A 25,258-nucleotide genomic window follows, 5' to 3' on the forward strand; every position below is an offset into this window, starting at 1 on the left:
CAATATTTCTCTTCATTGCAAAGCACAAAGAAATGTTAAATACTAAGGTATCTTAGATTATTATTTTATGTATATTTTGCATTTTACAAGGACTTCAAAATTAAGTTGAACTAATATCAAAGTTTCCCATCAGTATAGTGGCTATCACTTTCTTGGATTGAATATTTTTTAATAATGACAATTTTTTTATTTACTTGTTTTTTTTTTTTTCATTTATTCATTCATTCTTCAAAACATATTTGAACATCAACTTTTTGTTTGTGCATTTTATAAATAACCACACAACACATAAATTAATGCAAAATTTGTCATTTTATTTGTTTAACAGTCAAGTGGAATAATAAATAATACTTATTAAAATAATTGACAGCCAGAGAAATTAAGAGGATTCTCGGTGATTGTCCCTCTCGGTTTTCCTCAGTAGGCCAGATCATACAAAATGAGAAAGGAATTTAGTGCTCCTTTCTGGATTTTGCCATCATTCACCTGATTGAGAACAGACATATACAGTATGTCATATATCATAAAAACATTTAACTTTAATTTACTGATTGTAATGCATTACAATATTGCGCTATTCCATTAAAAACTAACTAAGTTACTCTTTATGGAAAGTAATGCATTACATTACCTTTGCATTACTAATTTCTTATTTGTTTTTAATAACAAAAACCCAAAGTTATATTTTTGGCACCTTATATGAAAAAGTAAATGAATAATTTCAAAGTAATGCATTACTTGAAATGTGTTACCCCCAAAACTGGTTACAGATCAACTAAAAATTATAATCTTGGCAATCCTCACAACATTTATGGACATCTATAATCTTTATTAGTACCTCGACTGAGTGAATGTCCTGAAGCTCCCTCCATACTTTCTGTTCTTCACTGTACTTGTGTCTCAGCATTTTCACCTCAGTCATTACATCTGTGAGGCTGGTTTTTGTTTCTTCATTCTCAGCTTTCCGTCTCATGTCTTGAAAAATTGTTTCAGTGATGTTCAACATACTATCAAGCAGCAGAGACTGACAAGTGCAGGAGGCCTTGGACTAAAAGAAATAAGTATCATTAGCATTTTTTTTCTGATTTTAGCATTATCAACAGTAACAACGGCTTAAATACTTACATTCAGCTGGTGCAGATGAGAAGACAAAACAGATTTTCCAAACCATTCTGTACCAGTTGTATGCTAAAACGCAGAAATAAAAGAATGGCTTTTACAAATTAATTGCATTGCCCCATACCATGGTCGATCTTATACTAGCATCACCATACTGCAATATCAAACTGAGGAATCAACTGATTTATGCTTGCACAAAACATGTTTAAGAACAATGCAGAAGTCACCAGCAAACACTACTTACATAATGCTTTTGCAGAGACTCGATTTTTTCTCGTACGTTCTTCAGCATTTGCTCTTTGTCCTTTTGGGACTGTGGAAGTCTGGCTCCGACAGTTCCTTGAAGAGACACTATTAGGAGAAGTGCACATATCAGGTACACCATGTTAAGCCGACAATACATTTTTGCTAAACACACAACTGTAAACACAGTGCCGGAATGTGACACAAGTCAGCAGGTGAGTGATTTTGACGAGGATGGGGCTGTGGGTTTATATAGGTGCACAACTAAGAGCAACGACTTGATGGTGACAGGGGAAGCCCATCTGGTTTGGGGTTTCTGTGGCATAATTTTCAAAAAAGGTTTCCTGAATTTCGGAGATATCCTGCCTTCACCCAACCCCAAACCCAATGGCCAGCTTTCATAAGGATTCATATGACTGTTGTTTATCGAATATTGCCATGGTTGCAAGCCACCGAACAAGCCTTCACGAAACTGAGTCGGCGGCCTGTTCAGATGAACTGACTCTGCATATTGAAAGTTGGATCATCACCACATATACAGTATATACTTAGAGATTGTGTTATTATTTGATAACTAATGGCTATCCTTTTTTACCATTTTTGTGTTATGCAAGTATAGTATTTATGTATTAAAGCCCCTCCCCCCAAAAAAAAGATGTTTCGCTAAATCACACTTATGTCATTAAAAACTCTAAAATGTTGATGTCATTCAAAATAATGAGATACTAAGTCATAATTATCAGATAAATTCTAATAATTATGACATACTATAAAATAAAAAGGGATAAAAAGTTGATTTGAAACTGACAGTTGAATGATTTTTTATGTTGTAATTGTATTTGTTTTTATTTCATAATTATGACTTCATGTCTTAATTTCAGTTTCAGTTTCTCATTTTTATTTTAGATTTTTGTTTTATCTCATGTCTGGTGTCTCAGTTATGATTATGATTTTTACCCTTTTATCTCATAGCTTTTCAGCTCATAATTGTGATTTTTCATGTTGATGTTTTGTGTGTGATTTTACATCCATCTTAAATCTCTTCCATCTCACATTTCAAATACTCAACAAAATGTAATGGTATTCCTGTACAGTTTGATGCACGGCATTCAATTCTTTTGTGATTGTGTTGATATAGATGATTATCAAAAACATGCATCCACATTGTTTTTGAACCTCTATGTACATGCTTTTATAAATGCATTCCCACACATGTATTTGTTTAGATTTTGAAGTGCACTTGAGCTTCTGTGACACAAGACCTATTTATTATATAACTGCTAAAAGATAAAATCAGAAATGATTCATGTTTTGTATTTTTCAACTATATGCATTTCTGTTGCATTTGTGGTTAATCTGTGGTTTGCATAAGATTTGCTTAAGTTACATTTCACAGCCTGTGGCCACACAGTTTTTCAGTTGAATTCCCCATCATACATTCTGTTGTATGGCAACGTCAGTTCTCTGAATCTGAACCTCGGAAATCATCTAAAACGAGTCTGTCTGCACTTAAAACCGTTTAGTTCAATTTGTGCATGGGTATGCTCAGTGACCATGATGATCAGTGAGATGAATAGATATGAAGAATGAAAATGCTTTCTGGAATCACCAGGTGGCATCACTGGGTAAAAGCACATGCAACTATACTTGCATTTTTTAATTAACAGCCATTCCTCAAAAAACAGTTAAAACTGTTTGTGGTTTTAGTAATCATGGCTTTAAAAAAGTGTGGAAACTCTTTAGAATGCTGTTCTTTCATTAATGAATAGCCACAACAGGACAAATGGGTAACACAATATTAACATTCTAGTAACTACAATTAACTACCAAGAAACTGATTGAGTGATTTTATTAATTCCTAGTAGTTCTCTGCGAGGTATGAAAAAAGCTTGTTTTTGATTCACTAATATTGAGCTACCAAATGAAACTGAGTGTTGTTACGTACTCAGTTCATCGTTAGTTAGTGATAGAACAGTATTCTAAAGTGTTACCACCATGTGTTCACTAAAACTACCAGGTAGTTGGACCACAAATACTTGTGACACATCCAACCCCAACCTTTACCATCCACATGTCAAGATAGATCGAAACTGTGTCACTGCGAGGTTTTACCAAGTAATTTAACTCTATACTATCTATGAATCGATGTGATCCTGTTCGAATACTTTTTAAAAAACGTAAGGCTTTGACGAAGACAACGAACCATGAGCGAAAAGAGTTGGGTCGAGGGCCTTCCAGTCTCCACTCCTTATTGGAAAAGAGCGTGATTCAGCTGTATTGTTAACTGAGTCACTGAGTCAATGACCTAAGTGCTTCCTCCGTGGCCTCTCCATCTGCGTAGCAGCTTTACTGTGAGTTTCCAGTGAGCTTGCTGTGGTCAGGTGCGTGCTTAGCGCTGCTGCTTCTGAGCACTGGAGTCAAAATTCACCCGATTTCTCACACCTTTTTCCTCGTTTGCGAGGAGGATTTGAGGTGGCATTTTACTCAACGTTCCAATGAATTATGTAAGCACTTATGGTGGAATGTGGTTTATGATAAAGTTACTGGAGAAGCAGAGTATTTCAATTCAGCATAAGTAGTGTGTGCTAATGGTTTGATGTATATGATGCTAATAATGATTGAATTTGCTTAATATTTATTTTGCTCATATATCTTATGCATATTTCATCCAGAAATGAAAATTCTGTCATCATTTACACATATTTACTCACCGAGAAGAATGTTGGTAACCAAATTTGACATCAGCCATTGAGTTCCGTAGTATTTTTTCCTTACTATAGATATGGCTACCATCAACAGTTTGGTTACCAACATTTTTCAAAATATTTTTATTTTCAAAAACTGAAAGAACATAAAGTTTTCAGGTTTAGAACAATTGGCTGGTGATTAAATGGTGGAGTTTTTATTTCTGGGTATCTCTTTAAGTCACAAAGCAGCCTTGTTTATTTTTCAAATTTTTTTATTAAAACTTAAAGAGATAGACTTACTCATCATTTAATCACCATTGTGATATTCTAAACTCATATGGAGCTTGACCATTCTTCTAAGGATCTCTATATTGTTGTTTTGCAAACTAAAGCATGGGGGATGAGTAACTGATTTTCATTTTTGGCTAAACTATGTTTTTAGTGATTGCATCTAACAGGCAAATGTGTTTAACCTTAAGGGCATGACTGGCTGATGTGAGTAAAATCTATACTTCCTAACCTCTTGAAACTCCAAGCTTGCAGTTTTGATGTAACCAGCATTTGCAGAAGTTGCTTGTGTGGCTAAGAAGAACAATAGAGTGAGAGAAAGTTGTGTTTATTTGTGCATTTAAGTGTTTGTGTGTGCATGCACATGCATGCCCGCGCCCTTTCGTTGCACCAGAACTGAGCATAGGTTGGGTTGTTTGGTGGCGATGTGAGAGAGACGTTTGTGGTCGCGTTTCATGGTGCTACGACTTCCAGGAACTGCAGCTATGATGACAGTGACAGAGTTGGCCATATGATTGAATACATTTGTCTAGTTTAAAAAAAGAGAGAGAAACTAAAAAAACTACTTTAAACATAATTGCAGCTAACTGTGATTGTTTGCTGTATTGTATTGTGCAACATTTTAAATAGGAATATATTAGAAACTTTTGAATTGGATTATAATCGTGCTCAAATTTGCATGTTGAATACCTTGCTTGCAGACTGTGTCTGCCAAGTTGTCAAATATTTAAATGCAGCTGAGAGTGCAATACCTGAAAATGAACCACTAGAGGGAGCCAATGAAAAGAAATTGTGCAGTCTGGGGTTTCTTGAGTACGACGTCACACCTGTTGTTCTAATATCAGATCCAGTGCAACATTTCTAGCAAAACATTGGCCCTCGTTAAGAGTTTTGAATCAAATGATCATTTAACATAATTGTAACATTTTTATGTTTCAATAACCACAAACATTTATATTTAAGCATATATTTAGGCCTAAATAAATGTTTGTTTTCACCTGAAGAGGATGCAATGGCAACAAAAGTTTTTGTATTGGCACATACTGTCTCTTTCATGATAGATTTACTTTATCACAAATTTACTGTTTTGTGATAGAGAAACAAATACGTCTAAAGTCACTGGGCGAATAATACAGCGTCATGAATCGTTCTTATGTGCTGAGTATGCCATTCTTATGAGCAGTCCGTTGATACTGTATTTTCCATGTTAATTAGACACACTTAGAAACCTGAACAGTAATTAGAAGCAACCTAACACCACCCATGGTGTGAGACGGCTAGATCAGCGCTGTATCACTTACATTCTACACCGGAGCGCTTTGAAAAGCTTTGAAAAGACAAACACAATGGCAACCTCTCGGTCTGATTTAAACTTTATTCAGTTTCAAGGTTTGCAAACAATACTACATCACATGCAGCAATGTACATTCAAATATCAAATTCAAATATGGATGGTCTTGTTCATTTATGACACTGACGGCGAATGATTGCTCACAGAGAGAATAAGGCCTACAGTTGATGTCTACTTATAACTTAATAAAATAAATGACATATTTTAGATTAAAATAACTCTCATTTTCACTTCAATATTTCAAACAGCTCAAATGAATTACAAATATAAATGAAAACACCAATAAAAAATAAATTATTGATTTCAAAATGAACACACATACACAAAGAAAATAATAAATATGCCTTCAGTTCTTCTATATTACTCTGTATCCTTTAAACTATAATGCATTTTATATAAATATTTCTATTCATAATGCCAAGTTACCGAAATGATGCAAAACATCAGTAACCAGAGCTTGTCTAACCAGTGCATTTATGCATCAGGTCTAGTTTCTATGTGAAAAAAAATGCTATAGCTTCCCTGAGATTTGTTCAAATTAACCTAGAAAAGGGAGGTCAATCCTGAGATGTGACTTGATGGCTGGTGTAGGCTGGAAATCAAATGAACTGCTTTGGGGGCAGTCTGTTGATAACTCGTTGATGAAGTGATTTCATTAAGAGTTAATGGATCTCATGTGTCCTGCTCTTATCCATGGCGTTACTGATCCAGACCAAAACACTGCGAAACTCACTCTGTGCTTTGTAGAGACCATTTGGCTGCAGCTGCATATGAAAAACAAAGAGGGTTACTCATAAAACATAATGCAATAGACATCTCATAGGCATAATAAGAGATGATAAGCTTTTTGGTCAGTGATGAGTATTCTGATAAAGAAAATGTAACTTCTATTTTACCACCTGAACTAGCATTGTCTTGTCATAAAAAGGTGAAAATATCTATTATTTTTAAATATTTGTTCATCTTGACAGTTAAAAAAGTAAAGTTAACTTAATGTAAGCTGAGGCTGCAAAACGGATAAACTAAGTAAATATTTCTTACCATCTTAAGTTTGTCCTCGATTGTTTTAAGATTCTCTCTTGCACATTGTGAAAGCGTTTGTTTGCCTTTAGTCTCCTGTGTCAAGAAAAAAATAAATCAGTTAAAAATGAAAATGCATAAAAATGTTTGCAGATGCGTGGAAACATAAAACAACTGTTGCTAGTTCCCACAATCACTTTTACATTACATTTAGTTTCAATGACTTCATCAACAAGTATATGTACTGTACAAAGTATCAGATGTTAGTGATATCTTTCTTACACAGATCTCCATCATGTCCTTCAGCCTTGCGAAAGAATCCATAAACAGTTTTGGCAGCTGATGAGTGTTGTTCTTCCACAAATTTTGGAATACATGTTCGTCATAGATTTCCAGGATGCGTTTGAAGTCAGGAGCATTCAGTTTCTGTAAGGAAGTGTGCAATCAGTTTATTTTATTTTCAGTCATTTTTTAATGAAGTGTTCAGATGCAAAAACCCTCTAAATCCGTCAGATTTCATTTATTTTCTTTCTAAATAAGTACGTAAAAAAAACCACTTAAAAAAGCTTACAATTTAAATTCCTGCTGAAGTTCAGGTATAAAGGTAAATAATGCATAATTATTATCTTACCTTTGAGCACTTTTTAAGTTTTCCTAATATTTGGTGGTAGGGTGCATTGTCCCTCTAGAACAACAAAAGAACATTTGTTATGCATGTCCCCTTATTAAATATACATATAGTAATATACATATTGTGATTGGAGTCCGTGTATGAATTAGGATACTTACAGGTAGATATTTCTGGATGAGTTCGGAAGTCTCCATAATGTCTTTGATCATAGGTGGAGTGATATGCAGGTTCAAGCACTCTTCTTGCTTCTGGTCAAGAGCGCAGCACAGGACAGTGCAGAGGGCGAGCATGGTTACGATCCGCATCCTGGTTCGATTTCAGAGAGGGTTGAAACGTATTGTACAGTCTGTACAGTAGATCGGTGTGTTTTAAAAAACCACTGACATTCATAGCTTTTATAGCTCCAATCTTTGTGAAGAAAAAAAAATCCCACACTTGTGACGGAGTTTCTTTTTAACCTCAAATGCTGAGGATTGCATATTGGCTCGGCCCTCATTTTTCCTTGTGGGTTCTGTCACCTGTTGGCCTATGTGGTTTTGCATTCTAGATACGAAAGGCTTGTGCAAATCAATTAATGGACGATGAAAACTAGGTTGCAAAAGCATAAAATGTGTTGCGATGCATTTAAACCTACAGTATTTCCTTTGATGTGATGTCTTGAAACTATTTAGCTATTGGGAAAATACTGTGGGAATTTTTTTTTACAATATAGAACATTAAAATGATGGCAGTGCTATAATAAAATATTCTTAGTTTCTTTGTTCAAAAAATAATTATAAAATAGATTAACTATACAAAATCAGATTAACTATACAATATTATCTATAGTTATATATATATATATAGATATATATATATAGTTATATATATATATATATGTATATATATATGTATATATATATATGTATATATATATATATATATATATATATATATATATATATATATATATGTATATATATATATATATATATATATATATATATATATAACTATAGTTATATAGTATAATAATATAATATAATAAATAATATATGTATATTTTGTCAAGTCCCCCTGCAAATTTAGAGTAGAGGTTGCTGACATTTACCGAGACACGTTTTACCATGACAAAGTATAACCCCTCTTCCAAAGGGCTTAACCACTTTCTCAAACCAGGTCAGCACCTTCAAAACTCAGTGAAGAACTTGACTTGACCCAGAAAGCGTTTTCAAGAGCTGAACCGTTACAATAAACATTTGAGTCAGAGGGTGCAAGAGGAAGTTCAGCGTTGCATTTATTGGAAGACCACTAGTTTGATCAAGTCTTCTAGACCAAATTTAACTTGGCTCAGATGAACTGAGTCATGCTGAATCACTATGAATGAAAGGGAAAAAGGCTTCCCAATATCACTTCTTCTTCAACCACAAGATCTGATAGTATCAGAGGTGAAAGCTAAAAATACCCCAGCTGATTGAACCATTAAGTCATGCATTATACTGTACATATGTGTTGGGAACTTTCGCTTTTGTCTCTGTGTTTGTGTTAAATGTGTTACACAATACACACAAGGAAACATGAACCTGAAAATTCCCAAGCCTTTCATTATCCTATGCTTGTCACCATTTTTCATGTATTTTCCCTTCTCGTTAAGGTTCTGAAATATCCTCTCTGAGGCATTACAGGCTGAGATGGAGTGTCCAACAGTGGGGCACTTCCTGGGAATTTCACAACACCTCAGACCTGCAGATTGGAGGATAGTACATAGGCATGGGAACAGATTTTTGGCAGGTGATGCAGTTTTGATAAACACAAATTGTGCACATGCAAAGCATCAAGGCATCAGAGAATTGCTTAGGCAAATGACGCTATATGATATTAAAAATGGGTATGCATGTATTTTTTTTTAACTACACTAAAAAGAAATGGCCAATCATAAACTGACTTTTTACGTATTTAACGTATACTATATTGACACAGGTATTGGGATGCCTGACCATTACACCAACAGGGACTTGAATGTCATTGCATTCTAAATATAAAGACATTCATATGAATTTGGTCCCACTTTTGGAGCTAACAGCATCTTCCCCAAACTGTTCCCACAAAGTTGGAAACATAGAATTTACCAAAATGTCTTGTTATGGGTTGCAATGGTGCCGTGACCCAGATGGGAGTGAGATTTAGGGGACTGACTGTAATGGAACCCAGTTGGTAAGTGCTGTGCTGGTAAACCTTACTCCCCTGATAACAAGTAGTACATTAGCGACTGACACTATGCCCTAAACAGGGCTGAAAATGCCAATGGAAATGCTTCTCTTTTAGGGTGTTTCCTGCTCCTGATCATGAATGCAGACTGCAGTTTTTGTCATTCAAGCTCAGATCTTCTCGTTATAACAAAGTGTATAGATGATGTATATAATAGCTTCAGTGTGCAGTGTAGAGAGCATTTTTGGAAAATGTTGTCTGATCTTGCTCTATTTCGTCAGGGAAAATAGTTTCAAATAAACTTATCTTCAAACAAACACTGTGGTGTTTCGTTTATGAATCAATCTGTATTTTTTAACTAATCTAGTGAGTCAATGATTCAATGTCTCATTCGTAAAGGAAATCACTTTCTTCGTTCCTAAATGAATCAGCCCTTTGAACGAATCGATTGAATGAATGATTCAATGACACAGACAATGGGCCCTATTATACACCCGGCGCAATGCGATGCAAGGCTCAGCGCAAGTGTGTTTGCTAGTTTCGCATTTTACCGTCCAGTGCCACATTGTTTAATTAGGAAATGCATTTGCGCTAGGGCTGGTACAACACGTCGAGGTCATCGATGACGTCGACGCAAAAAATACGTCGACGCAAAATATGCGCATCGATTCGTCTACCTGTTTTTATTTCTCTAAAAAACGTTTGCAAAACGTTTACCTTATGTGCGCTGAATATACGCGATGGCCGGATCAACATTCTGTCCAACGTTATATAACCAATCCAGGGGTTTTTCTGCATTGATCTTTTTTTTTGGCGGCTGTCAAAGCCTTATTTGATCGGTGAGTGATGTAGAATAGAATGACTGTGCTGCGCCTGATAGGGCACGTACGAGAGAGAGCCCCGGCTGCGCGTGCGCAGTCTTCAAACAACACGAGCGCTTCTTGCTCTCTCTCTCCCTCGTGCATATAATCAAAATCATTAAACACGATAGAAAAACACCAAAGTTTCATGCGCGCTCGCGCATTCACAGTCTTCAAAACTACACGAGCGCTGTCTTGCTCTCTCTCTCTCTCTCTCTCTCTCTCTCTCCCTCCCTCGTGCGTATTAACCAAAATCATTACACACGATAGAAAAAGAGCGGAACGCCAAAGTTTCACGTGGAGCATTCGGAGATTTTTTTTTTCTCCATGACAGGCTGCTGGCTCCCACTGTTAATTTTTTTTTTTTTTGGAAAAGCACTCTGTATTAGCTTAAAGCCCTCAAGTTTACATTGGTTACTGTATTCTTTCAATTGCTCTAAACAAGTATTTTGGGTGACCTTTTTTATTGAATGCTAGACATCAAGTTGTTATTTTCATCTGAAAGAAGAACTTTTTTTCAGTAAGCTAGGCCCTATGTGTTCAGTAAGCTGGTTTCAGTAAGCTATGCGTTTTCAAGGCTTCAAGGTTTTATTGAATGCTATCTCTATACAAGTGCAAAAGTAATGCATTGTTAGTCAGTCTTTTATTTTGTAATTTTAAGCAATAAACATATATTGCAATGTTAAGGAATTCATGTTTTTTTCATTCAGATATGTAAATCAACATGTATAAATTGTTAGTATCGTAATCGAATCGGTCTGAAAAATTAATCGTTCACTGTAAAACTTTTCACTGTAAATTTACAGTAAAATTCTGGCAGCTGGGTTGCCAGCCACATACTGTATTTTTACAGAACTAGTACTGCAAACACAATTTACAGTACTAGTTCTGTAAACCGTTGTACTGTAAATTTACAGTAAAATACTGGCAGCTGGGTTGCCAGCCACATACTGTATTTTTACAGAACTAGAACTGTAATCAGAATTTACAGTACTAGTTCTGTAAACCATTGTACTGTAAATTTACAGTAAAATACTGGCAGGTGGGTTGCCAGCCACATACTGTATTTTCCTACATTTACAGCACAGCACTGTAATTCCAAAATACAGTATATACCACAATTTTACGGAATTATACTGTCTACAGCAATGGCTCAATGTCATGGTGAAAATGGCCCTAGGTTGATTTTACTCTGAACCATCCCTTTAAATACCCTTATTTTACTAAGGCCTAGACCTGGCTTAAAGGGTAAGTTCACCGACATATAAAAAATATGTCATATATGACTCACACTCATGTTGTTCCAAACCTGTAAGACCACAGTTTAAGATATTTTAGATTTAGTCCGAGAGCTCTCAGTCCCTCCATTGAAACTGCATGTACGGTCTACTGTCCATGTCCAGAAAGGTAAGAAAAACATCTTCAAAGTAGTCCACTGCAGTGTTGTGAACACACTCACAACAGACCCGGAAGAGAAGACAATGTTGAATAAAGTCGTAACGGTTTTTATTTTTGGACCAAAATGTATTTTCGATGCTTCAAAATATTCTAACTGACCCTCTGATGTCACATGGACTACTTTGATTATGTTTTTCTTACCTTTCTGGACATAGACAGTACGGGCTGGGTACAGAACTTCGATGCCTTTATGGTATCGAACGAAAAACTTCGATACTATGAGTATCGAAAAATTAGTCATCTTTCGGTGCCAAATTTCGGTTCCAAAAGCCAAGCAGCGGTTTTTTTTTTTTTTTTCAAGCAGCTGTGCCCGTGTGTGTGAGCTTGTAGCATAGCCTACGTGCATGTAAAGACCTAACTTCGCTGTGACTGGCTGTCCACCACCACGTGACGGGGACGATTTCTGAAGATACTCGCAGTCACACAACACAAGTGTAGTTTTTTCTCAAAACGTTTCCGTTTTACAATGCAAAAGAGGTCTAAAGAGTATCGCGAACCAAAGCCGGTGTTACGGTTTAACTGGTTACCGTGTTATCTCGTGACCAACTTCCTGGTTTAGGTCTCCGCTGCAGATGTGCTGGAACGACGGCAGCAGATTCAGCGATTCTGAAAGCACCAACTGACTTGATATTAAGTGTCTAATAAACGCAGAAATGCTCATTGCATGACTCTGATATTCTTGTAAAGATTAAAAGTTATTAGTATGATCGCCCGTTTCGCGGCTGAAGTAGGATAAACAAAATAAAAATAAAAATAAAGCACGTCTGTGTTTGCGCGGGTTTCAAACACGCGCTAAAAAATGGCGAGCGCCACGAGACAACAGTCACGAACCAGCGAGCTACCGATCTACACCGAATTAGCTCCAGGACTCTGGATTCAAGACAGAACTCTCTGCGTCACATCGTACAGCTGCTGAATCAAGGAAATGTGACCATGTTAACTTGTGACCTGTGTTTACCTATTATGAAAATAAACCATAGCAGAACGATGACTACATTTTATGGTTCATGATGTTAAAGAACATTTCATGACTTCTCAGACAACTGTACATTTGTGGCTACTGTGGGTTAATTATAAACTAAAGAAAATGTACCATGTTTGTACTATGGTAAATATGAGTTAACGATAGCGTTTAAAATTAACCCACAGTAGCCACAAATGTACAGTTGTCTGAGAAGTCATGAAATGTTCTTTAACCCACAAATGCAGTTTGATTTTTCACTAAAAAGGTTTTTTTTTTACATTCCTTTGCATTTTAGTTGGTTCAATATTAGCCTGTACACAATATCATTTGTTTATTTATTTATTTATAATATGTTCATGTTGTGGTTTTTGTTCATTTTGGCCAAGTTAGGATTGATACCAATCCTGAGTGTCTGCTGGCACACCCCTATCCAAAAAGCACAACCAGTTGTATTAATAATGTTATCCTGAATGTGAAGTGTTACCAGAATTTGTTTTAATTAAGGTGAAAAATAAAAGTTTTGTGTTTAATGTATTTGTGTTGATGGTGAAATGGATTTTAAAACATATGGTATCGAAAAAAGTATCGTTAGGAACCGGTATTGAATCTGAGGTATCGAAATTGGCACCGGATCGAAAGATTTTGAACGATACCCAGCCCATAATGGACAGTATACCGTACACACAGTTTCAATGGAGGGACTGAGAGCTCTCGGACTAAATTTAAAATATCTTAAACTGTGTTCCGAAGATAAATGGAGGTCTTACTGGTTTGGAACGACATGAGGGTGAGTAATTAATGACATTATTTAAATTTTTCTGTGAACTAACCCTTTAAGCTAAGCCCTGTCTGCACTGCAAAAAATGCTTTTCTTTTTGTCTGGTTTCCTGTCCAAATATCTAAAAAAAAATCCTAAATCAAGATGCATTTACTAGATACGTAAAATTAGATATGATATAATGTCTTGTTTTCCAAGGGAATTAATCCAAATAAAGGTTTATGTTTTTGAGACTGGAAACAAGTAAGTAAAGCATGTTTTGCAGTGTGTGAAACCAGGTCCATGTTGTTATTCCCAGTAGTCAGCTGTACAAAACGTTTTTGAAAAAAAATGAAGTCCTTAACAAATACTGTCAAGACAAAGGTTAGTGACAATTCAGTCTAAAACATATGTCAAATATGCTAATGACTTACCTCTGAACAAACTCAAGGGTGCATGCTGCCTCTTCCTGGTACTGTAAATTGAAATTATAGAAGGAGGCAAACAGCGCTGCCAGGCCAGTGATGAAGTTGGGCTGTGCTCCTTCACACACAACTTGACCCTCCAAACTCAACATCCAGCGCTGGTTGCTCAGAGATTGACCTTTAATAAAAATAAAAATCAGAATGAAAAAGTAATAATAATATTTAAAATAACTATTGTCGGTTCCAATTTGGTTCTATGTAGTTGTCTATTCATAATTCTACAAAACTGTTAAAAGAACTCTGTTCACAGGATACACCATTTCATTCTGCCTTAGTAGTGCTTTTGGGTAGGGTTCATCAATACAGTAATACTAAAATTTAATTTATATGAGCAATTTCCTATTTAGAGGAATAGTTTTCCCTGGTTAAATGAAAGTAGTGTTAGAGTTAGTTAGCTGGACTTTACAACCACACAATTTTGCTGAACACAGTTGATTCTTCCATACATATGTCGCCAATTAAAATCTGTTTTATATTTCTCATACCATCACCACTCTCTTCCTGAAAAAAGTCATACAATATTGAAACAACACCCCACTGCAAAAAATGCTTTTCTTAATTACTATTTTGTCTAGATTCCAGACAAATAACTACAAGTTATTACATCAAGAATAATAAACTAGAGAAGTAAAAATTATGTCTTGTTTTCTGAAAATGGTTTACTTAAACTTTTTTTTACATCAACTTTATCTTTACCTTGATTTTTCCATGAACTAAGAAGTTTTCTGCATTGGATAGGTCTTATAAACTCCAAAATGTCATCATCTTTTACATAAACCAAATCATCCAAGCCTTCGACACCTTGGTCCATGAGCTTCTCAACAAGCTGGTTGGTTACATCTGGAGATAGGCTTGGCAACACCAACAATACAGCATCTTTCAGGACTTCTTTCATTCCAGACATTATTCTAAAATTGGGAAGGAATGATGGAGAACAATTACTGACAAGCCTCACAATGAATATTCAGGCAGAGGATAGTAATCCAGTAGACTGTCTTGATTTATGCATAGGTAGCCTTGATCTTGTGGTTTCAAGCAATGAACTCCCTGGTCTATAAGAAAAAAAGACCGACTTTTCTTTGTGACAAAATACACATTGCAATTGTCATGTACAATAATTAACTGAATGTTCCCAAACACAATTCCCTCATCATTCTTCTGCAAAACAAAATGCATGTTTTTCAAAAAAAGAGATTCATCTGCATTATCTGGCAAAAGTGCATTCTCCAACTGCTCTATGCCATCACCACAATCAAAGAATTCAGACTGTGGATGTGAGTGTTCGGCCTTGTTAGATGCCTCACCATGCAGCATCTGTACTGAAACATTTGACTGCAGTATACTATGACGCAAACTTTATGCTGAAGAGTTTCGATGTTTTATGGATAAATGTGAAGTCAATGTAGATGCTACAGAAAATTGTTTGTTGCATGTTAATGGACATGGCACTCTGGTGCCTTCTTTGATATGATTTTTCAAGTGTAAAACGAAGTTTTTCAAATCACTGCACTTTTCTTGACATGTACCAATATCACACACTAAGGCATCAATTCCTAACTGCTCAGCAGATGACTTTGAGGGCCTGTCTTTGTGATCCCTGAATATGTGAGCTTTGAAAGCAGGATTTTCATGTGCTGGCAAAATGCTGACAACGATTCAAAAGTACAATCGCAGAACTGACACCATGGCATTTTTGCACGTGGACTAGACACTACTAAAGCACTTACTTTAGCACTGGATTTTTCATCAGGTTGTAAAACCTGAAACGAAGAAAAAAAAAAAGCAGATCATCCAAATGACATGGTAAATCACTTGGTGGAACAAGTGATTTTTATTTTCGCGATTTTTATTTTATATAACTTACCGTATCAGTCAGTTGAACAGTCTTCTCAAGCTCTAAAATCCACTTTTGCTCACAGATGCATGACCGATTCTTCCTCCCGTCTTCATGAAGTTCATGTGACGTTAACCGTTTCTGCTGCGTCACAGGCAACTCATATTTGAAAGACGCACACAAAAGCTTACACAAAACGAAGCTCACACGAACCAAAAAGCTTAAAGATTAATTACAAAACTCACAAAAACTCACACAGTTGGCACATCAGTTGGCGTCACGTCTCATCTCATAAAATCAATCCCACAATGCAATGCATTTACAGTCTGATACTGTATTACGAATTTATCGGGAGGAAAACAGAAATGTGCTGTATATTTACAGATGTTCTGTAAATTATACAGCCTTATACTGTATTATGGAAATACAGTACAATTCTGGAAGAAATTCGCTGTAAATTTACAGTAAAGGGTTACAGTGTTAGATTAATCGATGCATCGAAAAAATAATCGCTAGATTAATCGTTTAAAAAATAATCGTTTATTTTTGACTTTGCTTATTACACACAGGGATGCGCATCACACAAACATGCCAAATATTAAAAACAAAAGGATTACAGTGTAAGAGAATATTATTGTGTAGGCTACATAAATATAAAAATGTAATGATGGATAGTCATTGCGGGTATTAGGCTACCTATTTGCAATTCAGCCTTCTAGCTACTACTTATAATGATGAATGAAATTGGCTAATTAACTGAACAATCGTGTCAATACACACACATATATATTAACTGACTCATCGCGTGGAGCTATTTGAAAGCCTGCATCCAGACGACTGAAAGATTGACTAGGTCATTTCAGCAAAACATCACTCGTTGAACTCCTCAGTTTAATCAGTGTGTTTAATAAATCAGTGTATTCCTACTTGACTTGCAGCCACTTACTGGCAGTTTCAGTTAAATTTTTAAAGTACAAATTGAATCATTTAAATTGTTTAATATTTCTATATTCAAAACTTAATATTTAAACATTAATTTCATAACATTGTTATTGTGAAATGCCTCCTCTGAGTCTTGTCAAAAAGTCTGTAAATATTCCTTAATGACACATTTTGCTCTTCTGTGCCATGCAAAGATTAATTGTTGATTCTGATTTTTGGGATTTTTGACATCGGACCTCATTTTTAAGTCAGCCTGGTTGTTATTCATTAGTGGAGACATTTTTTTTTTTTTAATTATCCAGTCTTTATATTTGGATAGATAGCCGATGCTAGGCTAGCGCGAGTCAATGGGTATATGTTAGCCAGCCATTAAAAACCGTTTTACCCGCTCCACAGTGCACCAAACGCAAATCAATTATAACACTAGACTATCGATGCAAATGTCCGTTGATAGAATAAGGTTAGAAATCAAACTTACCTTTCATCACATTGCATTAGTTATAATTTGTTCTCTGTAATCATAAGCCTTGTCGACAGCAGCAGCGGAGTGATATTGATTACCTAGGCAACCGTGTGAGCCGGTCCACACATGACGCAAGTGTATTTACCTGCCGCTGGCACACTGATTATCACTAACATCACATAAGCAGAGCAAAGTAGAGCCGGAGCAAAGTAAAATTCCGCAGTGGCTGAGAAACTAGTTCCTTTAGGATCATTGAGATGAAAGGTAAGTTTGATTTCTAACATTGTTCTCTCAACGGACATTTGCATCGATAGTCTAGTGTTATAATTGATTTGCGTTTGGTGCACTGTGGAGTGGGTAAAACGGTTTTTAATGGCTGGCTAACATATACCCATTGACTCGCGCTAGCCTAGCATCGGCCAACTATCCAAATATAAGGACTGGATAATTTTTTTTAAAAAAATTTCTCCACTGATGAATAACAACCAGGCTGACCTAAAAATGAGGTCCGATGTCAAAAATCCCGAACCACCCCTTTAAGGAGTCAAATATAGGAAGGTTAATTTCTGTCATTGATCAGAAGTTGTTCCTTTTTTTTAAGTAGGAGTACAAGCGCTCCTGAAGATAAATGTAATTCTAGAGTCTTTAAGAATCTAATGTTACCTTTTAAAAACGAATTGCAAATGTTTATGCAAAGTGTAAACTATTAAATATAATCTACAAATCATGCAATACTGTACCACTAAATTAGAAGTGCTTTGAGGGCTTAGTTAAACAGGCCAATTAGAGACTGTCTGTCTGTCTGTCTATCATCTATCTATCTGTCTGTCTGTCTGTCTGTCTGTCTATCATCTATCTATCTATCTATCTATCTATCTATCTATCTATATATATGTCTGTCTGTCTGTCTGTCTGTCTGTCTGTCTATCATCTATCTATCTGTCTGTCTGTCTGTCTATCATCTATCTATCTATCTATCTATCTATCTATCTATCTATCTATCTATCTATCTATCTATCTATCTATCTATCTATCTATATGTCTGTCTGTCTGTCTGTCTGTCTGTCTATCATCTATCTATCTATCTATCTATCTATCTATCTATCTATCTATCTATCTATCTATCTATCTATCTATCTGTATGTCTGTCTGTCTGTCTGTCTATCATCTATCTATCTGTCTGTCTGTCTGTCTGTCTGTCTGTCTATCATCTATCTATCTATCTATCTATCTATCTATCTATCTATCTATCTATCTATCTACAACCCGAATTCCGGAAAAGTTGGGACGTTTTTTAAATTTTAATAAAATGAGAACTAAAGGAATTTCAAATCACATGAGCCAATATTTTATTCACAATAGAACATAGATAACGTAGCAAATGTTTAAACTGAGAAATTTTACACTTTTATCCACTTAATTAGCTCATTTAAAATTTAATGCCTGCTACAGGTCTCAAAAAAGTTGGCACGGGGGCAACAAATGGCTAAAAAAGCAAGCAGTTTTGAAAAGATTCAGCTGGGAGAACATCTAGTGATTAATTAAGTTAATTGATATCAGGTCTGTAACATGATTAGCTATAAAAGCTTTGTCTTAGAGAAGCAGAGTCTCTCAGAAGTAAAGATGGGCAGAGGCTCTCCAATCTGTGAAAGACTGCGTAAAAAAATTGTGGAAACTTTAAAAACAATGTTCCTCAACGTCAAATGGCAAAGGCTTTGCAAATCTCATCATCTACAGTGCATAACATCATCAAAAGATTCAGAGAAACTGGAGAAATCTCTGTGCGTAAGGGACAAGGCCGGAGACCTTTATTGGATGCCCGTGGTCTTCGGGCTCTCAGACGACACTGCATCACTCATTGGCATGATTGTGTCAATGACATTACTAAATGGGCCCAGGAATACTTTCAGAAACCACTGTCGGTAAACACAATCCGCCGTGCCATCAGCAGATGCCAACTAAAGCTCTATCATGCAAAAAGGAAGCCATATGTGAACATGGTCCAGAAGCGCCGTCGTGTCCTGTGGGCCAAGGCTCATTTAAAATGGACTATTTCAAAGTGGAATTGTGTTTTATGGTCAGACGAGTCCAAATTTGACATTCTTGTTGGAAATCACGTCTGTCTGTCTGTCTATCTATCTATCTATCTATCTATCTATCTATCTATCTATCTATCTATCTATCTATCTATCTATCTATCTATCTATCTATCTATCTATCTATCTATCTATCTATCTGTATGTCTGTCTGTCTGTCTGTCTATCATCTATCTATCTGTCTGTCTGTCTGTCTATCATCTATCTATCTATCTATCTATCTATCTATCTATCTATCTATCTATCTATCTATCTATCTACAACCCGAATTCCGAAAAAAGTTGGGACGTTTTTTAAATTTTAATAAAATGAGAACTAAAGGAATTTCAAATCACATCTCATTGGCATGATTGTGTCAATGACATTACTAAATGGGCCCAGGAATACTTTCAGAAACCACTGTCGGTAAACACAATCCGCCGTGCCATCAGCAGATGCCAAAGGAAGAAGGAAGCCATATGTGAACATGGTCCAGAAGCGCCATCGTGTCCTGTGGGCCAAGGCTCATTTAAAATGGACTATTTCAAAGTGGAATAGTGTTTTATGGTCAGACGAGTCCAAATTTGACATTCTTGTTGGAAATCACGTCTGTCTGTCTGTCTATCTATCTATCTATCTATCTATCTATCTATCTATCTATCTATCTATCTATCTATCTATCTATCTATCTATCTATCTATCTATCTATCTATCTATCTATCTATCTATCTAAATTAGATCAATGTTCTTAAGCTATGTAATCACCAGAGCACTGGAAACTTTTAGACACCATATTTGCTTGTTATAGTACTCAAGACTGGTCTTGGTCTCCAGTCTTTTGTGCCGGGTCCGAATTTAAAGGGAATTGTGTCAAAAATGTTAAGATATGATCCCTCAAAAATTATTAATATTAAATCTTGTTTTTATGTTGTAACATACATGATTACACAATAGCCTATCACTAGGCAAGGCAAGGCAAGTTTATTTATATAGTAATATATGTATATATATATTTATATATTCAAAGTGCTTTACATAAAAGAAAGTAAAATAATCATGAAGAACAATAATCACAAAAATAAAAAATAAATAAAAGAAGCAATTGAAAAACTTTGAAAATTATTTTAAAAATTACTTATTTTAAATTAATTTAAAACAGTTATAAATATAAAATGATTTGACATAAAATACAGTGAATACATAAAATACAGTGCAATCAGTTCGGACATTGCACAGTGCTCATTCAATAAATGCACAGCTAAACAAATTAGTTTAGTAACTAAAGGCGGACTCCCCTTGTTTTGTGTGAACCCTTGGTATTTCTAACTGACTCGATCCTAATGATCTGAGTGGTCTGGTAGGCTTATATTCAGTGAGCATATCTGCAATATATTTCGGTCCTAGGTCATTTAGTGACTCATAAACAAGTAAAAGTACTTTAAAATCAATCCTAAATGTAACTGGAAGCCAGTGTAAGGACCTGAGGACTGGTGTGATATGCTCAGATTTTCTGGTTCTAGTCAGAATCCTGGCAGCAGCGTTCTGGATGAGCTGCAGCTGTCTAATGGTCTTTTTGGGAAGGCCGGTGAGGAGCCCATTACAATAGTCCACCCTGCTGCTGATAAAGGCATGAACAAGTTTCTCCAAGTCTTGGCTGGAAACAAAACGTCTAATTCTAATAATGTTTTTAGATGATAGTATGCTGATTTAGTTACTGCTTTGACATGACTACTGATACTAAGGTCTGTCTCCAGAATCACACCAAGATTCCTGACTTGATTTTTAGTTGTTTGACCCCTAGAGTCAAGGTATGCATTCACCTTGTAAACTTCGTCTTAGTTTCGAAATGCAATGAATGACTTCAGTTTTTTCCCTGTTTAACCTTGTTTAGCTTTTTCTCTCAAAGTAAATGTAATGACAGTTAATAATGTCCTTAGTTTTACCATCATTTCAAGCCCGAAAGGGGAACAGAGTTGAATGACAGACACAGCGATGAAGCTTATATATGTTTGCAGTATATACGCCATGGATGGTTAAGACAGCGGACTCCACTGTATGACCCTGTCTCTCTGTCTCTCTCTCTCTCTCTCCCTGTCTCTCTCTGTCTCTCTCTCATACACACACACGCAATGCACAAAACTCCTTATTTGAAAAGTCAATAGTAAATAGTACTTAAACTAATAACAAAACATACTTACAGTAGCTGATTCAAAAGTGCCAGATTGCCGTAGAAAAGTCAGAATTACCTCCTCTCCTGGGTTCACGAAATGGACATCCATAAAATGCGCTGCTCTTCTGTTGTAAGGAATCCTAAATGTATCTACTTTCGGAAGGGCAAATAAAGTGCTTTTGCCTAACACTAACTGAGGTTACTGAAACCTCTTAGAAACTCATGAAACTTCATTATGCACCAAAAGCTTGTAACACTCCAAAGAGAACGGAAAAAATTTAAATTGCTCATATGACCCCTTTAAGATCTTTCAGATGAATTCAGTTTAGTCTTGATCTTGACTTGACTTATGAAATATCACCATTATGCCAAGTCCACTATATTTACTTATAGATGTGAGTCTCAAAATGTTTCTGTTCACACAGCAGCTTACAATAGAGGCTTGAATACGGTCTGTATGAGCGTCCAACTGAAGTCAAGCCATATTCTATTTGTGACACACAACTCATATCCTTGTCTCTTTAAGTTACTGAAACCATGCATGAAAACCAGCAACAGACTAGACGTGTGTGTGTAGAGCGGCTCTCTCAGACTGTATGACTTGACTGACAAGTTGTCCAGAACAGTTCCATTCTAAACAGAGTAACCAAACAATTAATGAACCACATTGACTTCCATAGTATCAAGTGAGGACCATCAGCTGTTTGGTTACATTCTTCTATATTTATATATTAATTTTTTTTTGTTTTGTTTTTTTGGTGTTCGGCAGAAGAAAGAAATTCACGCATGCAACTTGAGGGTGAAGAATTTTCATTTTTGCGCCAATTATCCCTTTAATGCAGTTATGTCGATTTGCAAGGCAAATAAAAAAATGCTTCCTCACCACACCAGAATTATTAGTCACATAAATACATTTAAATTTCAGCTATTTTAATCTGAATACTTTAACAGTGTTAACTGCACCCCCGCATGAGTTATTGCAATTAAATGTCAAATAATATTGTATGATCAAAATCAAATCACTGATTTTGTTATCCAGTCTTACTCACTTAGGGGGTTTCAAAACACTATTTAACTACACACCTATGAGGAAGTATGATAAAATCATGAGTTAAACTATCACTGATGGGGTTGTTCTGACTAACCCTTTATGATATTAAAACAAACGTTGTACATGATTGTTGTGAAATAATCTTTATTTTAAAACAAGCTAAATTCAAATATTGCAGAATACATTAAATTCATATTTTTTTCAACTTGGTGTGTTAATGCTTTTAAAATGCATTTACTTTGTAGCGGTCTTTCTTGGGATGTTCAGCCCAAGTCAGCCACAACAACAGCCACAAACGTGACCTTACAAAACACAGCATGAAAGCACAGTTTCCATGCCATTCTTAAAAATCTCTATAGCATACCATAAATATCTCAAATAAATAACTCAATAATAAATAATCCTTTGAATATAAAAAAAACAAAAATAGATGGAAATACTGCAGAGGAGAGTTTCAGAGTCATATTTTTGGATTGCAGGATTCAAAGAGGTAGTGGAAGAGAATAATCGTCTCTCCGACTGCTTTGTTACGAGTTTTCTGAAGAATACAAATAATTGGTATTAAAGGCATGCAGAAGAACACATTTAATACTGATTCAAGACTGAATGAAAATATCGACTTACCTCATATCCCTGTTCACTGGCAGTTTTATAATTCTTCTCGAATTCCTTAACATGCACATGGTCTACGAAGTCGAAGTTTTCCTGTAAAAACGGAGCATTTAAGTACAAAGCACATAACGGCTGGACAGCTGGTTGAAATGATCAAACTGTTTTTGGAAACTTACACAGTGCGGCTTCAAAATGTGTGCGATCCTCTGCAGGTCAGACCTCACAAAACGAATGTGTGGGTATTTTTTATCAACATGCTCATCTGGGTGCAAGATGTGCTTTAGATAGTAATTCAGAATCATGGAGTTGACACAACAAGAACTCTCCTCCTGGAAAAGAGATAATCATAATTTATAGCATTAGTTTAATTCCATAGCACTTTACGCTGTTAAATTTTTTTTTTTAAATGTGTAAATACAACAAAGATTCATGGAGTACGCTTTACAAGAAAATACAATTGTCTTTTATACTTTAAAATATTATATTTAAATCAATGTTGCTTGTTTCTTTGCAGTTAATTTACTATCAATTTCGAAGTGAAAATTGTTTCACCACCAATAAGAAATCGGTTTGAAATCCAATCAAATCAAATGTGATTATTTATTTGATTAGTCTCTATTCCACTGCTACAAATATCTGTTCTGTTGTTATTACTGTTCTGTAACTTATTGTGAATTTGCATTGAATTATACACTATGGTTTCTTTTAGTTCTATTTATTAGAACATATTAGTGTCAAAATTGTTCTAATGAATAAATAATGGCTATAGTAGCAAAAGAATAAGTATTAGCATGTTAAGTAGTAATGACTATTGAATAGATAATACATACTCCAAAAGACACTCAAAAATAATCTAACAAAGACTAATCACTATTGGCAAAAGTGCAAATAAGTGCCTAAATGCCATGATTTCAGGAAAAAGACACAAACCTGTCACTGGTGTGGTACCCTACTATTGATGTGTATACTTTAGCTACTAACAGTCACCATTTAAGTGTAAAGAAATTGCAAATATGTACCACTATAGTGACAGGTTTGTATTTTGGTTATGATTTAAAGCACATACTTTTAGCATAACCTCAGAGAACACTGGAAGCAGTCTTGTCTCGTGGTCTGTATCTTCCATCTGTGCCTGTGAGGGTTAATAAGCATACATGTTATACATTGTATTTTTAATAAACTGATATATTTATACAATTGTTCCAACTGAATAAACGATAGGCTACGTACATGTTTAGTCATTATGAAGAGGTTGTTCCAGGTGGAGGAGCTGTCTAGGGGTCTGGGGCGCGGGCGCGTGAGGTGCATCGCGTGGCCGCGCAGAAGGCAGCAGCAGCACATCACAGCAAGCAAAGTCAGGAACTTCATCCTTTAGGTAGGATCACGTCCGGATTCAGTGGGATTTCCTCTTAGGTGTGTTGTTGTTCCTCGCAGACGAGATTTGGAGTGCATGTTGTGACTCTAGAGCTTTTATATTCTACTGCTTTGTCCCAGTTATTACCCCTACGTCACTGTGGTATCGTCTCTTCACCTTTGGCGTAATACCCCAACCACTGCACCTGAGTTTATCAGGTCAAGCGGATCTCAAGTGCATGCTTCATAATCGCTGACTGTTATGATTGCATCGGAAATTCGCAACGCTTATTGTCTGACAGAAATAAAGCTGCCAATAATTACTGCAATAAGAACATATGACTGGTGAAGAGGTCTGAAGTGGACAGAGTAGCTACTTCCTGTGAATTCCCCGCTCTGGTGGATATTATTAATTAGTGCGCGACAAAAATAACGCCTTTATTATGTAGTTCTTTCCATTTAACGCTACTAGGAGACATTGCAATTACCCTTTTCCTCAGCATGTTCATATAAGTTTGAAAGCTGCAGCCGACAGGAACATTATTACATCATAAAGCAAATAAGTTGTTGAAAATCCTGTCAGGATGTTTTGGGAAGCTGTCGACGCCTGTGTGTGAGAGGTTCAATAGAGAGAGTTCTTTAATAAAACAATTCTATTAACATTGTGGTTGCACTTTATTTTACAGTACGTGTACTAACATGTACTTA

The 25,258-nt window shown here is 35.7% G+C and overlaps 3 protein-coding genes and 1 long non-coding RNA gene across 4 annotated transcripts; all 4 read right to left on the reverse strand.

Moving 5' to 3' along the window:
- Positions 1 to 343: 343 nt before the first annotated feature.
- On the reverse strand, positions 344 to 1,564 carry LOC132106270 (interferon gamma-related). Its single transcript, XM_059511905.1, has 4 exons — positions 1,364 to 1,564; positions 1,126 to 1,188; positions 839 to 1,048; positions 344 to 486 (listed from the first exon to the last, which is right to left on the reverse strand). Exons 1-4 carry the CDS (start codon positions 1,520 to 1,522, stop codon positions 418 to 420), a joined length of 501 nt encoding a protein of 166 aa, XP_059367888.1. The 5' UTR covers positions 1,523 to 1,564; the 3' UTR covers positions 344 to 417.
- Positions 1,565 to 6,350: 4,786 nt separating this feature from the next.
- On the reverse strand, positions 6,351 to 7,653 carry il26 (interleukin 26). The gene is made up of 5 exons (XM_059511906.1): positions 7,498 to 7,653; positions 7,340 to 7,393; positions 6,991 to 7,134; positions 6,730 to 6,804; positions 6,351 to 6,452 (listed from the first exon to the last, which is right to left on the reverse strand). The coding sequence occupies exons 1-5, from the start codon at positions 7,642 to 7,644 to the stop codon at positions 6,351 to 6,353; spliced, it is 522 nt and encodes a 173-aa protein (XP_059367889.1). The 5' UTR covers positions 7,645 to 7,653.
- A 6,191-nt stretch (positions 7,654 to 13,844) lies between these two features.
- Positions 13,845 to 16,145, reverse strand: LOC132106272 (uncharacterized). Its single transcript, XR_009424093.1, has 3 exons — positions 15,915 to 16,145; positions 14,747 to 14,958; positions 13,845 to 14,168 (listed from the first exon to the last, which is right to left on the reverse strand). It is a non-coding gene; the product is annotated as an uncharacterized LOC132106272 (long non-coding RNA).
- A 6,597-nt stretch (positions 16,146 to 22,742) lies between these two features.
- On the reverse strand, positions 22,743 to 25,157 carry il22 (interleukin 22). Its single transcript, XM_059511907.1, has 5 exons — positions 24,428 to 25,157; positions 24,264 to 24,329; positions 23,374 to 23,526; positions 23,210 to 23,290; positions 22,743 to 23,123 (listed from the first exon to the last, which is right to left on the reverse strand). The coding sequence occupies exons 1-5, from the start codon at positions 24,563 to 24,565 to the stop codon at positions 23,046 to 23,048; spliced, it is 516 nt and encodes a 171-aa protein (XP_059367890.1). The 5' UTR covers positions 24,566 to 25,157; the 3' UTR covers positions 22,743 to 23,045.
- Positions 25,158 to 25,258: the final 101 nt, after the last annotated feature.

This window comes from Carassius carassius, chromosome 26 (assembly GCF_963082965.1).
Source record: "Carassius carassius chromosome 26, fCarCar2.1, whole genome shotgun sequence".
In the NCBI taxonomy this organism is placed as follows: domain Eukaryota; kingdom Metazoa; phylum Chordata; class Actinopteri; order Cypriniformes; family Cyprinidae; genus Carassius; species Carassius carassius.

Excerpts from the sequence above, each read along its gene's own strand:
- il22 (XM_059511907.1), bottom strand. The coding sequence starts at position 24,565 with ATGAAGTTCCTGACTTTGCTTGCTGTGATGTGCTGCTGCTGCCTTCTG. Across the intron at positions 23,527-24,263 it reads TCTCTGAGGTTATGCTAAAA|GAGGAGAGTTCTTGTTGTGT; the intron begins GTATGTGCTTTA and ends TCTCTTTTCCAG. Across the intron at positions 23,124-23,209 it reads CCAGTGAACAGGGATATGAG|AAAACTCGTAACAAAGCAGT; the intron begins GTAAGTCGATAT and ends TGTATTCTTCAG.
- LOC132106270 (XM_059511905.1), bottom strand. The coding sequence starts at position 1,522 with ATGTATTGTCGGCTTAACATGGTGTACCTGATATGTGCACTTCTCCTA. Across the intron at positions 1,189-1,363 it reads AGTCTCTGCAAAAGCATTAT|CATACAACTGGTACAGAATG; the intron begins GTAAGTAGTGTT and ends TCTGCGTTTTAG. Across the intron at positions 1,049-1,125 it reads CTCATCTGCACCAGCTGAAT|TCCAAGGCCTCCTGCACTTG; the intron begins GTAAGTATTTAA and ends TATTTCTTTTAG.
- il26 (XM_059511906.1), bottom strand. The coding sequence starts at position 7,644 with ATGCGGATCGTAACCATGCTCGCCCTCTGCACTGTCCTGTGCTGCGCT. Across the intron at positions 7,135-7,339 it reads AACTTAAAAAGTGCTCAAAG|AAACTGAATGCTCCTGACTT; the intron begins GTAAGATAATAA and ends ACTTCCTTACAG. Across the intron at positions 6,805-6,990 it reads AGGACATGATGGAGATCTGT|GAGACTAAAGGCAAACAAAC; the intron begins GTAAGAAAGATA and ends TTCTTGACACAG.